The sequence below is a fragment of the Bidens hawaiensis genome, unplaced genomic scaffold (assembly GCF_021521415.1).
Source record: "Bidens hawaiensis isolate Kalapana, Puna unplaced genomic scaffold, B.hawaiensis_p1.1 tig00067407_1, whole genome shotgun sequence".
Lineage (NCBI taxonomy): Eukaryota > Viridiplantae > Streptophyta > Magnoliopsida > Asterales > Asteraceae > Bidens > Bidens hawaiensis.
This window is the reverse complement of record NW_027501950.1, coordinates 22668-37636: the sequence shown is the minus strand read 5'-3', so window position 1 is coordinate 37636 and position 14969 is coordinate 22668. Positions and strand designations below refer to the sequence as shown.

At 39.2% G+C, this 14969-nt stretch overlaps 2 protein-coding genes across 2 annotated transcripts; both read right to left on the bottom strand.

The window, feature by feature from the left end:
- Positions 1 to 3514: 3514 nt before the first annotated feature.
- Positions 3515 to 7832, bottom strand: LOC143604953 (sodium/calcium exchanger NCL2-like). Its single transcript, XM_077081263.1, has 6 exons — positions 7480 to 7832; positions 6499 to 6687; positions 6237 to 6418; positions 6026 to 6144; positions 5683 to 5950; positions 3515 to 3565 (listed from the first exon to the last, which is right to left on the bottom strand). Exons 1-6 carry the CDS (start codon positions 7757 to 7759, stop codon positions 3515 to 3517), a joined length of 1089 nt encoding a protein of 362 aa, XP_076937378.1. The 5' UTR covers positions 7760 to 7832.
- Positions 7833 to 8352: 520 nt separating this feature from the next.
- LOC143604951 (sodium/calcium exchanger NCL2-like) lies at positions 8353 to 12188 on the bottom strand. The gene is made up of 7 exons (XM_077081261.1): positions 11852 to 12188; positions 10336 to 10533; positions 9944 to 10125; positions 9699 to 9817; positions 9333 to 9600; positions 8949 to 9248; positions 8353 to 8800 (listed from the first exon to the last, which is right to left on the bottom strand). The coding sequence occupies exons 1-7, from the start codon at positions 12147 to 12149 to the stop codon at positions 8552 to 8554; spliced, it is 1614 nt and encodes a 537-aa protein (XP_076937376.1). The 5' UTR covers positions 12150 to 12188; the 3' UTR covers positions 8353 to 8551.
- Between the last annotated feature and the right edge of the window lie 2781 nt (positions 12189 to 14969).

The following is a 14969-nucleotide window of genomic DNA, read 5'->3' as shown; positions in this document are numbered from 1 at the left end:
TGAAATCTATACACATGCGCCATTGTTTGTTAGCCTTCGGTACCATAACGGGATTTGCAACCCATGTTTGATATCTACTAACGCGTACGATGCCCGCGTCAAGGAGTTCCTTGACTTGAGTTCTACACGCGTTAGCCTGTTCCGCCCCCATTACTCTGCGCTTTTGTATGACTGGCGTAAAAGCCGGGTCACACTTGAGCTTATGCTCTGCTTTACTTCGAGGTAAACCAGTCATGTCAGCTGGTGTCCACGCGAAGATGTCAGCGTTTCCTTGTAGTAAGCGTTTGAGTAAGGTGCGCGTAGGATCAGTTATTGTTGGGCCAATTGTAACAGCCTGGTCAGGGTATTTGCCATTGAGGGCCCATTTTTCTGGTTCGGTGATGGTTGGTTTAGCCATCTTTGGTTTGGGTTTAGATGAGACGGATGCGATGCATACCTGGGGGATACCGGTGATCATCGCTACACCCTCAGCAGTTGACCATCCCATCATGCCGTGGACTGAAGATACCACGGCGTTGAATCTTGCCATCCCGTCTCTCCCGAAGAGAATGTCGTATGTGTGATGTGGCTTCCTCATTACGACGAAGTCCACGTCTTCTGTGCGGGAGTATTTCCCGTTCGTGAGAATGACGGGGAAAGATAGGATACCCAGGGGGGTGTTTGTGCTGCCTTCGAACCCTTCCATTGAGGCGTAAACCGTTTCCAGGCGTTCTTTGTCTTCGTCGTCTAGCTTGTCGAAGAACTGCCTGTACATAACCGTTGACGAGGCGCCGTTGTTAGCAAGAGTGCGGGAAGTTATGTAATGCCCCAGCTGGCTTTTGATGATGATAGGGCCTTCCTTGCTGGGTCCTCCTGGCACTCGCGGGAAGCGCACCTCAGCTTCCTTCCATTCGCATGGTTCTGTCGTTCGTCTTTTTCTTCCTCTGATGTTGCCATGAACCATGTGGATGCTGATGTCAACGGGCTTTCGTCCGTTGCCTTTATACCGGTTATCATTCCTTCCTCCATTCTTGATTGATGCCACAAGGTGTGCAAGTCTTCCATCCTTGACGAATGTTTCAACAATATCCTTCAAGGATGTACACTCCTCTGTACTGTGACCCTTTGTCCCGTGGAAGTCACAGAATTTGCTCTGATCCGCATTAGGTCGTTGTCGGATCATTGGAGCTTTTGGCCATGGGAGTTTTTCGGTGGCAAATATCTCCGTGACGCTTTTGGTGAGTGGCGTCCACCGGTGTTTTCGGCTTGAAGAGTGCGTGTTATCCCTTCCGCCAACAAGAGGGCGAGAGCTGGATGAGGTGTCAAAGTTTATCCTTGACTGCCAAATACCTAGCTTCCTCTTCTTGTTCTGCCGGGCGATCCGAACATTGTTTTCTCTAGTCCTCTGCGTGTAGAGATGTGTACTCTGGGGAAGATCCCTACCCAGTTGCTTCTCCGTCTCGGCAAAGCGCTTGGCCGCCGTCATGATGGCATCCCATGTGGATGGCATGCCGTCCTTACCCGTCAACGTGCGGATAAGCTCTGGGCATTCGGCGCCCTGGATGAAAGCGGCGCGAACAAGATCTTCACTTATGTTGCCCAGACTCAGCTTTTTGGAGTTGAAGCGAGTGATGAAGTCTAGTAAAGATTCATCTTCCTCTCTCACGCAGTTGAGGATCGTCCACTGCTCTTCAGTATATTTCCTCTGTTGACTGAAGTGTTGGCTGAACTTGTGTTGAAAGTCCGCCCAATCATAGATGTGGTGGACCGGTAAACGATCAAACCACGCCCTGGCCGCTCCAACCAGCGTCATCTGGAACATATAACACCACGTGGGTTCCGTCCAGTTACTGACGGTTGCCCCCGCTATGAATCTGTTCAAGTGATCGTCTGGGTCGGATAGACCATCATAAGTGCCGATGTTGGACATCTGTTTGGCACTTCTCGGGCGATTGCTTCCGCAATGTCCCTTGCAAACTTGGATGTTCCCGCATTTGCAGCAGTTGGTCTAAAGGTTTTGGAGAAGTCGCGTGGGTTTCCCCCCGCGTTCCTTGGTTTGAAGGTTTCTCCGAAATTCCTTCTTGGTTGGAAGTCCGTTTCTTTACGCTTCCCATTCGCCCTATGGCGAGGGTTCGCGTCAGTGTCGGATTCCTCCCGATCATCGTCCGAGTACTCGCACTCACTGTTCATGTTGAGCTGTTGTCGAGTGCTCCCGAATTCGTCAGCCTGTTGGAGTGAACGCAAGCGTTCATCCAACTCAGCTTGGAATTCCTTCTGACGTGCTTCGGCCCACGCCTTAACTTGATCGAGTGTTTGGCGAGGGAGCCTCGTCTGTTTCTCCAACTGGGCATCAGTGAACCCCAGTGAAATATTGTTTACTGCACTTGCCCCGGCTTGGGTAACCGGGGTAGTGTTCGTAAAATTTGTGTAACCGCCGGTGTTCCCCCCAGTAGCTGGGGTTGTGGTTACCAGGGTTTCTTGGTCACTTACTGGCCTTGGGACCGGAGTAACGTTAACCATTTTTTCAGAAGTTTTGAAAAAACTGAATTAGTTCTAGCTTTTATGCACGGATGGCGCCAATGAAGAAACACTAATTGACCCCGGGCATACTATGGATAATCTGGGGGTTAAATAATGTTTCCCACGAGGGTTAGGTCCGGCAAAGAAGGATGTTCTTCAGATGACCTGCAAAACAGACACCGTGAGCTCGTCACTGAGAAGGGGGGGGGGGGTTCCTCCTTGTGACCACCCTCCGGCGTGAGAATCAGACTAGATTGCTCTGAATATAAGTGTATATTGAGAGAAATAGCTAGTGAAGGCAAAATACAAGATGATGATACCGTTCCAAGGTGTTGGAGTATTTATAGCCGAAGGTAGGTTTCCAAGTAGGTACAGCCAGCTGTATAATATTCCTGTTCTACCAACTATGGGCTAAGCACGTGCCATGCTGGTTGGTGGGTAGGCAGCGGCTGATAGTGACAAGGCCGGCAGTGTACTGTTCTCTTTCCACCAACTGCAGGCTATGTGCGTGCCACGACAAGGGTTGGTGAGTAGGCAGCGGCTAATAGTGACAAACAGTACTAGAGCATGCTCCTCGTACTGTTGTCGGTGAGCTGTCACCCTGTGATTGGTTCATGGGCTGCTTTGGTCAGATCTTGTCTATTTTGTCCATACCTTGGCAGGTATAGTACAAAAGATCTTCCAGAAGCATACAGACTGGCTCATTTGGGCGGGAGTATTCCCGCCTTGCTCATTCTTTCAGGTGACACTGAATTATTGAGAGTTAGTGCCTTGTGCGTGTAGCCTTGCTATTAGTGCGGGTAGCCTTCCCTGATGGCTTGTATCCGCAGCTGCGGGGACAGGCGGGGTACTTCACCATTAGGAGGCTTTCCCTGCGGGAACAGCTGGCGTACTGCGCGTAAGGTCTTCATCTCTGAGCATGGTGGGTCCTGCGGAACCAGTTGGTCCTTGCGCAGACGTCCCTCTTCAAGGTGAGTCTTGCGGGTCCAACTGGGCTCTGCTGGGACCTACCTCTTCATCGTGTCTTCTTACGTATCAAAGGCTCTTGTTGTTCTTCGTCTTTATCCTACATAAATACTTAAAATGGTCACTTTACTACTTAATTACCCGATGTGTAGCATTTGCAAATATTTGCCTACATTATTTCCAGCCCTCGTTTTAAGTTATATGAAAGGCTTAAAATAAATCATTGATAGATTTGTTGCGGATTGTAATATCAGTTGGCCCAAGTCCGGGCCCAATTTGAGAATCTATATTGTATGGTATATTATGGTTCAATTGATAAGAGTACTAACAAATATTAATTTCAGTGATATGCTTCTTCATAGACCATATATTAGTTACAACTAGGGGTGAGTAAGATAAGGGTTGAACCCTTAAAACCCGGTTATTCGACTCACAAAACCCTTAATTAGACCATGGTATATAAAAAGGGTCGGGTTAAGGGTCTTTAAATTTCATCTTAAAGGGTAAACAGGTTTCAAAGGTCTGACCCTTTGACCCGTTTACTAGTTTCTAGATATACATCAGATTCGTGATTCATCTGAAATTAGGAGAGATTTATATGTCAAATATGATTCACCCGCAGTTTCCTAACTACTAAGAAAAATAAAAAATAATTGGCCATACTACTAACTGGAAACAGATATATGAGAGCCATTGAATTGTTCTCTACATGTAATTCATGAATGTGAATTTTATTTGTAACAGTTCAAATGGTTGATAAACGTACGAAGTTAGACTTTACTATGTTATTAAATGAAAATATAGTTTTATGATTCATATGATAAACTAATATATAAGATATGTCATATATATGCAACTAGTAAATGTAGAAAAAAAGATGTGATTAATGTTTTAAGAGGTAAAAGGTTGGACTCTTGAAACCCTTATTTATACCTGACCCTTTTTATTGTTTAGAGAGTAGGGTTTCAGATCTACGTTTCTTTCTAAAAGGGTCCGGGTCAGATATTAGGTAAAAGGGTCGGGTCCTACCCTTTGAACAATCCTAGTTACAACCCTCCATTTATGTTTAATGCTCAAGCATGGCGCCCAACCATTCTAGGAGGAAACTGCTCGTAAAACCCCCTGACTTATCTACCCGGAGAAATGCTGGCAATAGCAAGGTTTCTTTATTGGAACGGCTTTTAAAACTTTCTTGTTAGGCTAAATGATAAAGGGTTAGGCTAAATGTACCCCCCTGGTTGCTTGTCATACCCCCCCACCCCCCTTGGAAAAACCAATTTTCATATTAACCCTTAAAATCATATAATTACCAAATTAGCATAAAAGTAAGGATTTAATATTTTTTTTTACAATTTGCGTTTTCTTTTTATGATTTCGAGTTTAGGGTTTTGGGTTTCGGTTTTAGGGTTTAGGGTTTAGGGTTCGGTTTCGGGTTTAGGGTTTAGGGTTCGGTTTCGGGTTTAGGGTTTAGGGTTCGGTTTCGGGTTTCGGGTTTAGGGTTTCGGTTTTAGGGTTTAGGGTTCGGTTTCGAGTTTAGGGTTTAGGGTTTGGTTTCGGGTTTTGGGTTTAGGGTTTCGGGTTTAGGGTTTTGGTTTATTTTGTAAAAGATAAAATGGTAAAATAAGGATATTATAAATATATATACTATTAAAATTAAAAAAAGATATTATAAATATTTATAATATTAATATTAAAAATATTAATATTAAAAAAATAAATTAATAGTAATACTGATAGTTTTTAATTTGATATATGTAATGGAGGTTATCAAATGAAAGTAATGTTGTAGGGACTAATATGTATATAAATAATGTTAAGAGCTAATTGTAATTTATGTAATAAGTTCAGGGGGGAGTATATTTAGTAAAAATGGAGTAAGGGGGTATGTTTAGCAGCACCCAATGATAAATTTTCTTTAGGGGATTTATTTATTTTTGTGGAAATGTTCCTTAATGGAGGTTATCAAATGAAAGTAATTTTGTAGGGACTAATATATATATATAAATAATGTTAAGAGCTAATTGTAATTTATGTAATAAGTTCAGGGGGGAGTATATTTAGTAAAAATGGAATAGGGGGGTATGTTTAGCAGCACCCAATGATAAATTTTCTTTATAGGATTGATTTATTTTTGTGGAAATGTTCCTTAATGGACTAATTGATTCTTTAGTCTTTCTATTTATATGACTTATCAGGGTAAACAAAATAAAAGCCTACCTCTTGAGGTTTGGTGAAAAACCTAAGGTGGTTATAATCATTCTTAGCGACTGATTTTCTTGCATCATATAGCCACTTTGTAAGTACTCTAACAAACTCTTCCTCTTGAATAAATTCATCTCCTGTAAAGTCAAGTTGATCCATGATTCTATCCGAAAAACCTTGGCTTAGTTCGCCGTTTGTTTGCACTTGAATTCCCACAAGTAAAGTTTTCAACTCAGCCTTGGTCACTTTACCATCGTGGTTATTGTCGAGTTTCTTGTAAAGGCTGCACATCAGATTTTCACTCAATCACAAGATTTTCGGTTCCTAAGAAAGAGAAGAAATCAAGGCAAGTACTAACTATTTGATAAGCCGCACATTTGCTTTTCCGTTTAGAGAAAGAAGTTTTAGTAGTTTGTTCTTGACATATTTTTGTCTCACATAGTCGAATCTTCGGTTTTGGATCCATGGTTGGAAGATCTACACGTGGAAATCGAAATCAATTAGCTAGCTTTACTTAGTACTTAGATATAAAACTTATATATTAATATGTTGATGAAGAAAAGACTAACCTGATACACTACGTACGCAAAGAAGAAACTCAATGTTATAATGAGTGTTATTAAAACTAACACTCGAGTTACTGAAGTCGAATTGATGATTTTTGGGAGTTGGAGAATAAGAAATGGGATCATCGACGCAAGCATGAGTCTTGCAGTGTAGCTTGTCTCACGATCGGTTGTAACACCATAAGCTGAAAAAATAAATAATAGAAAGAACATATAACATTATATATCCATGTACTCTATGCATTGTTGTATATTAATCAAGTACTTGTTAATCTGGCTAGAAATTGCGGCTGTTCTTCTAGAAATTGTGGCTGTTCTTCAAGATCATAGCTTCCGAAAGCTATTACCGAGGGCCAAATCAATGTTACACTCATGACTGCTGATCCTGCTAGGATACTCATTCCCATTAGAGCACTAGAAGCTACACCCGCGTCGTCACTTGATAAATTTGATTCTGCAAATTTATCACCAAACATATTATGCCCTTATCCGTTAAATCAAATATAACCAATACCTGAAACTATTATGATATTTATATTGGACATTCTATACATATAAGATCACAGCTATGCTATTTTTTGTCAATATTAGTTTTCTAGGCAAGTTTTCCTTGTCTACATAAATGTATCTCAATTGATATGCATGCTAGCTAGCAAAGGCATAAAAGTTATAGTGAAGCTAACTTGTTTATAAGACCATCATTGATGACAAACTAAATGCAATTACAAACACGTCTAGTCAGCTAACACATGTTTATTCATGAATTCTTTAAAATCACTCATTTTCTGCCTACCCCTAAAATATCCTAACAAATTCTTACATTTCTACGTCATCGCCTCTTTTCACATATATTTTCATATTTAAATTATGATTTTTTATATCAATTCAAGTTATTTGTAAAAGTTTAATTAACTTTTTATATCAAATAAACATTTTGTTTGTAAATTAATGTATACAAAATAAAGTATTGAAAATACAAATAGTGTTGCAAACGTCATAAAGTGTTGAAAATATTGGTATGAATATGTTGACTTTAACTTTTGAGTACTGTTCTCCGTATATTTCCAAGTAAATATGTTTTAACATTTTTTCTTTCCAAAAATATCTCTTTACACATATATTTTTTAACTTTCTAAATATGGCAAAATAAATATATGATATTTAATGTTTATGTTAGAATGCAAGTTAATGGAGAAATTTTCTAACACAAGAAAAAAGTGTGAAAATGAGAAGAAATGAAGCTTACCAAGAACAATGTATAAAGTAGGAAAGTTTGCAAGAATATGGAACAAACTGGCTCCAAATATACCCGGTCCGATAAGACTGAAGAATTTATCCGACCCCTTCGAAATATAACTTTGACCTATAGACATCAAGTATTGGAAAACCACAACCAAGAACAGTCTTCCCCAAACACCACTTGTGCACGGCAAGAACCCGTATTCTAGTTCACATGTCACGGTTGCGCCTTCTGTTTTCCCACAAAACCCGATTAAAATCGCAAACAAAAAGCATGTTTTCATCATCCTTTATGGTTTGATAAAAGCACGTTTGGATTTAATCTTGAAAATGTTTGGTTTGGTGGATAAGATTCTTTGTGAGTGTATGAACTATGAAGGGTTGATTTAAACATATTGTTGTACTAGAATCCAAAGGGAAACAAATTGTTGAAAGGTGACAATGGTTGATTCAAAATAAAATAAAATATAATAATTTTCGTGGTTGTGAAATATCTTAAAAACATTTATCTTAATACGTACACAATATAGGGCAAGATTAATGAGAGAAGAAAAAAGTTGAATGAGTATTGAAATGTTGATGAATAAATAAGCAAACAAGTTAAATAATTTTGTAAAAGTTAAAGAGAACATATATTAGAAATGATAAAAAAAGAAATAAAAACATAAAAATAATTTCGAAATGTAATTCAAAAAAGAATGGGACAATAATATTAAAGTTGTTGTACGATGTTTATTAGTTGATCCGCATTTTCTAATAACAGATAGTTTTATATTAAGATAAAACACCTTAAAATGGCGAAGAAAACGAACCCAGTTATCATAAACACCTTAAAATTTGTTAAAAAGGACAATGGAAAATTGCTTAACATAGCAACAGTTACAATGATAAACACCAAGAATCAATCACTTGATATACTAATGTACATACATGATATGAAAATAAAATTTTATAATACACATGAAAGAATACTTGTTGTAATATGCAACATAACCAAAAATTTTGAATATAGACAAACAACACATCTAGTAGAACCTGATTCATAAAGTGTAGTGCGGGATATAGCTAACTAATCTAGCTTATGACCAACCCCAAACTGCGGTAAGAAGATACAACATGAGTAGCGATGTAGGGTATAACACATAACCCGCGTACCCTGTCCAAAGTGGAAAAACTGTCCTCGTACTTGTGAAAACTCCCATCACTCCACAAATGACCAAAACAACTAGAACCTCAGCCGACACGTCCCATGGCAAATCCCTTATAAACACCGTTAACAAAAAAGTTGTCAAGCTACTCATATTGCTCATGAACACCCCTGAATAGATCTGCAAAAAGATAAAATCAATAACTAGAGAAACATAAAACTTGAAAGTTGAAATAAATGTGTAATGGGACAAGAATTGATTTAAGAGTAAATATATTATATAGCATTAACAAGAATCTAATAAGTGGATGGTTGAATAGATGAGATACCTGAGAAAGAGTTAAAGATGCGGCACGTTGAGTCTTTTGGCTTGCTGAATTAATCGTTGATAATAAACGTGCTATGTTTATGGCGCACGGTATTATAACGTATGGGATAAGGAAGGAAGGGATATTCGCATCAGTAGCAAAACCCGAAACATTCATTATGAGTGGAAGTGCAACGAGAGCCGTCACGAAAGTCCCAAATATTATCATAGCCAAAGCCTTCAAGTATTCCGAAATCAAACCCTGATCATTAGGGTTTTTCGTCTTGGGTATCAAAGGTTGTTGTTGCTCTTCATCTGAAACCTATATAAACACAAGATGATTAATAATTCATTTACATGATATTCAAATTCTGAAATGGCATTCACATGTAATTAAGGCTCTTACCTCTTGAGATTTTTTGAAGAAATGAAGAGGATTATAATCGTTCTTAGAGAGCGATTTTCTTGCCTCCTTGAGCCATTGTGTTAAAATTCTAACAAACTCGTCTTCTTGAATACATTTGTCGCCTGAACTATCAAATTGTTCAATGATTCTTTCGACAAGATCATCGCTTATTTCACCGTCTGCTTGCAGCTGTATTCCTAAGAGCAAAGTTTTCAACTCGGCCTCGGTTACTTTACCATCATGATTCTTGTCAAGTTCCTTGTGAAGACTGCACATCAATATTTCAAAATATACCATAAGAATTTTTTTTATTTTTTTTTTCAATTAGAAAGAAAAAAATAACCAAAATTTAAGACAGGTACTGACTCTTTAATAAGTTGCACATTTGCTTTTCCATTTGTAGAGAGTAGTTTCAATAATCTGTTCTTGACAAATTCTTGTCTAATATAATCAAATCTTCTGTTTTGAATCCATGGTTGGAAGATCTACATGTAAATCAAAAACAATTATCTTCACTGAAATACGAAACGCTACGTGTTGTAAACGAGTTAATCATTTCCCTATATATATTTATTCCGGATATTGTTTTGCTTGAAACATAAAAGACTAACCTGATACACGACGTAACCAATAAAGAACGATGCCGAAAGAATGAGAGTGAGTAGAACTATCACATGTGTAACCGAAGTTTGATTGATGATTTTCGGGAGTTGAAGGATTAGAAACGGGATCATCGACACCAGCATTAATCGGGCAGTGTAGCTTGTTTCATTATCAGTTGTAAGACCATAAGCTAAAACAAAATAAAGATAAAAAAGAATTAAACCAAAACTAATAACTTAATTTTGTATTTAATATTGAGTGCGCTTGTGATTTGATTATTGGTTGTGTACAGGGCGGACACAGTACCGCTCTATGACCCCCCCCCCCCCCACCACCCCCAATGAAAAATATTTCTAGATCCGTTAATTTGCGGGTACTTATATTTTTATACAATAAATACCTGTTAATTTCTTTATAAATGATGTCATTTCTCCTTGTGGTGAAATGGTATCATCATCATCGGCTAGATCATAACTTCCGAAAGCTATGACCGACGGCCATATAAGTGTTAAACTCATAACTGCTGATCCCGCTAGCACATTCATACCCATTGCGGCACTAAAAGATGCACCCCTGTCGTCGCCCGTTAATCCATTCTCTGAAAAATATTTGTCAATCATATTAGCATATTTTATTAAGATTACTCTGAAAAATATTAATATTAATTAGCATAGTAACATCATAATATTCTGTAAAATACTTTGATCATATTAAAAATATTTCTGCTTATTTGTTTTGTGGGTTTCATTTATTTAGAGAATATTTAAAAGGCTTTCTGTAACTTTTTTTGAAAAGGCAGTATTTTATAAAAATAAATAAAAACAGTCCTAGCAAGTAGCTAGAACAAAAAAACATAAAACATTACAAATACAATAGAGGGTTCTTAAGCCACTCGATCCTAGAAATATTACATTTACGATTTCTGCTATTATACCATAAGAACGAGAAATTTAAAATTTCATCAAATATCGTTTCTTTGTTATGCCGATTCTTCTCAAATACCAAGTCATTTCTGAATCTCCAAATAATCCACCAAGTGACAAATATAATCATCCCGATCATATCTTTCTTATGAGTTTGGACTCTTAAAGTGTCCCACCAAGACATCAGCTCAATCGGAGCCAAAGAGGAAGACAACGGTAGGCCAAGCCAAGAAGCAACAAGACCCCAAATTCGATTAGCCACCGAGCACATACCGAAAACATGGTCAATAGACTCCTCATGATCATTACAGATAGGCTTTCTGTAACTTTTAAAATAAAAAATAAGAATTATTAACATACAAAGCTGTCCACAGGTGACTTGTTTTATGATCACTATGCAATATGCATGCATGGATACAAATACAAGTGGGTCAAGTTGTCATAAATTACCTAGAAAAAATATCAACAACTCACATTAATTATTATAGTATTATACCCTTGAATCGGGCACCAAGTTTGTCTTTGACTTGGTCCAAGAATAATAGCTTGAACATTCTCTTCCAAGTCTTCATTATTTCATAAGGTTATAGCCATTAAAATATACATCTCTAAATATATTTCATAATGTTTTTCACTTTCACCAATGGATCTTCCATCCATGAAAGTTTTTCGTTTTGTAGTGGTTGACTATATATTGAAATTTCGAAAAGGACTCAAATTGATAAATTACTTAGTTTATAGTAATATAAACACGCTACTGTATAATAAGTTTTCTTACCAATACGAGTATACTTATCAATTATGAACGCGCTACTATATAAAAAAGTATTAGTAATATAAGCATGCTATTGTACAAGGAAATGTTAGATTCTTTAAACGTAAAAGAAACAGGAGCTGTTTGATAGCTTCATAATGATTCCATTAAGAGAGACTATATCTGAATTAGTCACATACTTTTATTTTTGAATAATAATGTAAAGAAACTATGCTTACCAAGGATGAGGAAGAGCATTGGAAAGTTTGCAAGAATGTGGAACAAACCGGCTCCAAATATACCCGGTCCGATAAGGCTGAAGAATTTATCCGACCCGTTTGATATATAACTTTGACCCAAAGACATCAAATATTGATAAACCATGATCAAGAACAGTCGTCCCCAAACACCACTTGTGCACGGCAAGAATCCGTATTGAGGTTCACATGTCACCGTTGCACCCTCTATATTTTCGAATAAACTCATCAAAACCGCCAACAAAATAATAAAACCACCGAGTTTCCCATATGTTTTCATCTTTTTTTTTCGGGTTTTTTTTATCCGTTAAAAGCTTGAGAACCCGTGACCGACGGGTTGGATACTTGGATTGCTAAGAGCAAGAAACCAAGATGAAGGAAAGATTCTAAAAGTTTAAGAAAACTTTAGGCCGGGTTTTATAAGGAAAACAGTTTTGATAAGAAGGTTTAGAAGTGAAAATGAATGTGGAAGTTTTTAAGGAATCTTTGGGGCTATTTAAATGGGTTTGTTTAAACAAAATGTTTTATAAGAAGACAAAGCTAGCTTGTTGCTTGTAGGAAGGTGACGATGGTTGAAGCAATTTGTGTCATTAGAAAACCCTAAGGGGATCCGGCCGCCGCCACCCTACGGGGAAAACCCTAATCTCCCACCTTCACTATTCCCTCTCCTCCACCACACCTCAGCCTCCACCACTCCACAGTCGCTGCCAACCGACCCAGCCGGAAAACCGGAAAACCCTCCACAGTCGCCGGAAACCCCTCTCCACAGCCACCACCACTCCACAGTCGCCGGAAAACCCTATCCTCCACCTTCACTCTTCCCTCTCCTCCACAGTCGCCGCCAACCGACCCAGCCGCCCAGCCTCCACTTAGACGATCCTCCACTTCGACGATCCACGGCGGCATGGATTCAGAAGAATGGGAACAACCACGTAATCGGAAAGGGAAACGAAATGGTCATCAGTCTCAAGGTAATAAAAAGGTTTTATCGAAGTTTTTTGTCTCAAATCTTCCCCCAAAGTGTTCTTCGCAAGACTTAAAAGATGTTATGGGTAGCTTTGGTCGTTACGAAGGTTCCTATATAGCTAGGAAGCTGGATAAATGGGGCAAGAGGTTTGCTTTCGTATCGTTTTCCGAGGTGAAAGATGTCAAACGGTTGGGAGATGAGTTATCAGACGTATGGATCGGTTCGTATAAGTTGTTTATTGCGATTGCTCGGTTTGTGGATGGTGAGAATCTACATAGACCCGACTCTGGTAATAGGAGGAAGACGGCTTCGGTTCCTGTTAATAGCCATGCAAAACCTAGTGGTCAAACAAACCCTAGTTCCGAAGGATCCGATAGGAATGGGGTTCCCTATGCATCAGTTGGTAATGGGCGTTCCTTTGTTGATTCTTTGTTAAATCGGAACAAAGTAGATGAGATTAAGGTGGATGATTCGGTGGAACGGTTTTCTCATTGGAAGGGATGTGATCTTACGGGGAGGGTGGTGAATCTTCACACGTTAACTTCTCTGAAAAAGTTGGTTCGGAAGCATGGTTGGAGATCATTAGAGATTAAGTATCTGGGAGGGCTTTCAATGGTGCTGGTATTCTGCGTTAGTGGGGATAGGGATGCCTTCCTGAATGACAAAGACAAATGGTCAGACTGGTTTGAGTTTTTAGAACCTTGGTCTGATAGAACTAGAGTGGAGGAGGGTCGGATCGCCTGGCTCCAAGTTCATGGGGTTCCGGCTCAGTTGATGTTAGACGAGGTATTCGATTTGATTGGAAGCAGATTTGGCAAGGTGGTTCAATCGGCTTCCTTATCAGGTGAAGAGAACAACTTATCGTATGCTCTCATCGGTGTGTTGAGTAAAGAGTGCAAACGGATTGTGGATCGGGTGGACATTAATTGGAGGGGAAAAATTTTTAAAGTGTGGGTGGATGAAGATGTTGGGGAATGGATACCGGAATGTGTAGTAGAGTATGAAGAGGATGATGGTTCCGTTTTACCGGAGGAGGATAAGTGTGATGATAATATCGTGCAGGATGAGTTCCATAATGTGCATCGTGAAGAGGGCGAATGTTCTCAAGCTAATGAGTTTTCTGTCAGGGAACATGTTGTTAATGGGTTGGATGGTTGTGTGAACGATAATTCTAACGAGATGGTCGGGGAGTTTTCGAACTCTTATGATCATTCTAATGAGGAGGCGGTCGAGAATGGTAACGTTGATAGTACTAATGTTTCTGTGTTGAAAGGCAAGGGACATAAGAAGTTCAGACGGAAGTCTTTATTTTCTAATCGGATTGGGGGTAGTGGTTCTAGGGAGCGTCCTAAGAAGAGACCAAGGGAGGATAAAGATATGTTTGATCTTGATAGGTTTATCGGTATTATGCACGTGCCTTCGGATGTTACTAGGGGTATCGAGACAGGTGTTGAAGGAGTGTTCTTAACACCGGATCTTAACAAAGGGATGTCTACTAATACGGAGGTGGTTCGAGACATCGAGGGAGAGACTGCAGAGCCCTCGATGATTGGTAGAGGTATTGATCCGGTGCAACACCAAGGTCCGATTGAGGTGGAGTTGGAGAAGACCATTGAGTTGAGTAAGGCGTTAGGTGTTGAGAATTTGCAAGATTTTGTTTCTAATGTTAAAGAGGTTCTTGTTTCCGAAGGCTATCAAGAAGGTGTTCAATGAATGTTTTTTCTCTGAACATTCGTGGGTTAGGGAGTTCTAGCAAAGCCGATTGGATTCGAGGTCTTCGAGTCCATCATGAGGTTAGTTTTATTGTTTTACAAGAGTCGCAATTTGTTTCCTTGGATTCTGTGGATGTGGGACGGTTTTGGGGTTATGGTGAGTATTCTTTTGATTGGGTTCCTTCATCTGGAAGGTCGGGTGGGTTACTATCGATCTGGGATTCCCAAGTCTTTCGTATGGAAAGGGTGGTCAAGAATAATAATTGGCTTCTAGTTTCGGGCACTGTGAAAGGAAAGAGTAGCTTGTTTCATATTCTCAATGTTTATTCTCCTCAAAATCTAGTTACGAAACGAGCACTTTGGGGGGAAATTCGTGATTTGATCGGGGAGGGTAATGGGAGGTGGATTGTGGCAGGAGATT

Excerpts from the sequence above, each read along its gene's own strand:
- LOC143604951 (XM_077081261.1), bottom strand. The coding sequence starts at position 12,149 with ATGAAAACATATGGGAAACTCGGTGGTTTTATTATTTTGTTGGCGGTT. Across the intron at positions 10,534-11,851 it reads AATGCTCTTCCTCATCCTTG|AGAATGGATTAACGGGCGAC; the intron begins GTAAGCATAGTT and ends AATATTTTTCAG. Across the intron at positions 8,801-8,948 it reads CATCTTTAACTCTTTCTCAG|ATCTATTCAGGGGTGTTCAT; the intron begins GTATCTCATCTA and ends ATCTTTTTGCAG.
- LOC143604953 (XM_077081263.1), bottom strand. The coding sequence starts at position 7,759 with ATGATGAAAACATGCTTTTTGTTTGCGATTTTAATCGGGTTTTGTGGG. Across the intron at positions 6,419-6,498 it reads ATTTCTAGCCAGATTAACAA|CTTATGGTGTTACAACCGAT; the intron begins GTACTTGATTAA and ends TTATTTTTTCAG. Across the intron at positions 5,951-6,025 it reads AATGTGCGGCTTATCAAATA|CCTTTACAAGAAACTCGACA; the intron begins GTTAGTACTTGC and ends TCTGATGTGCAG.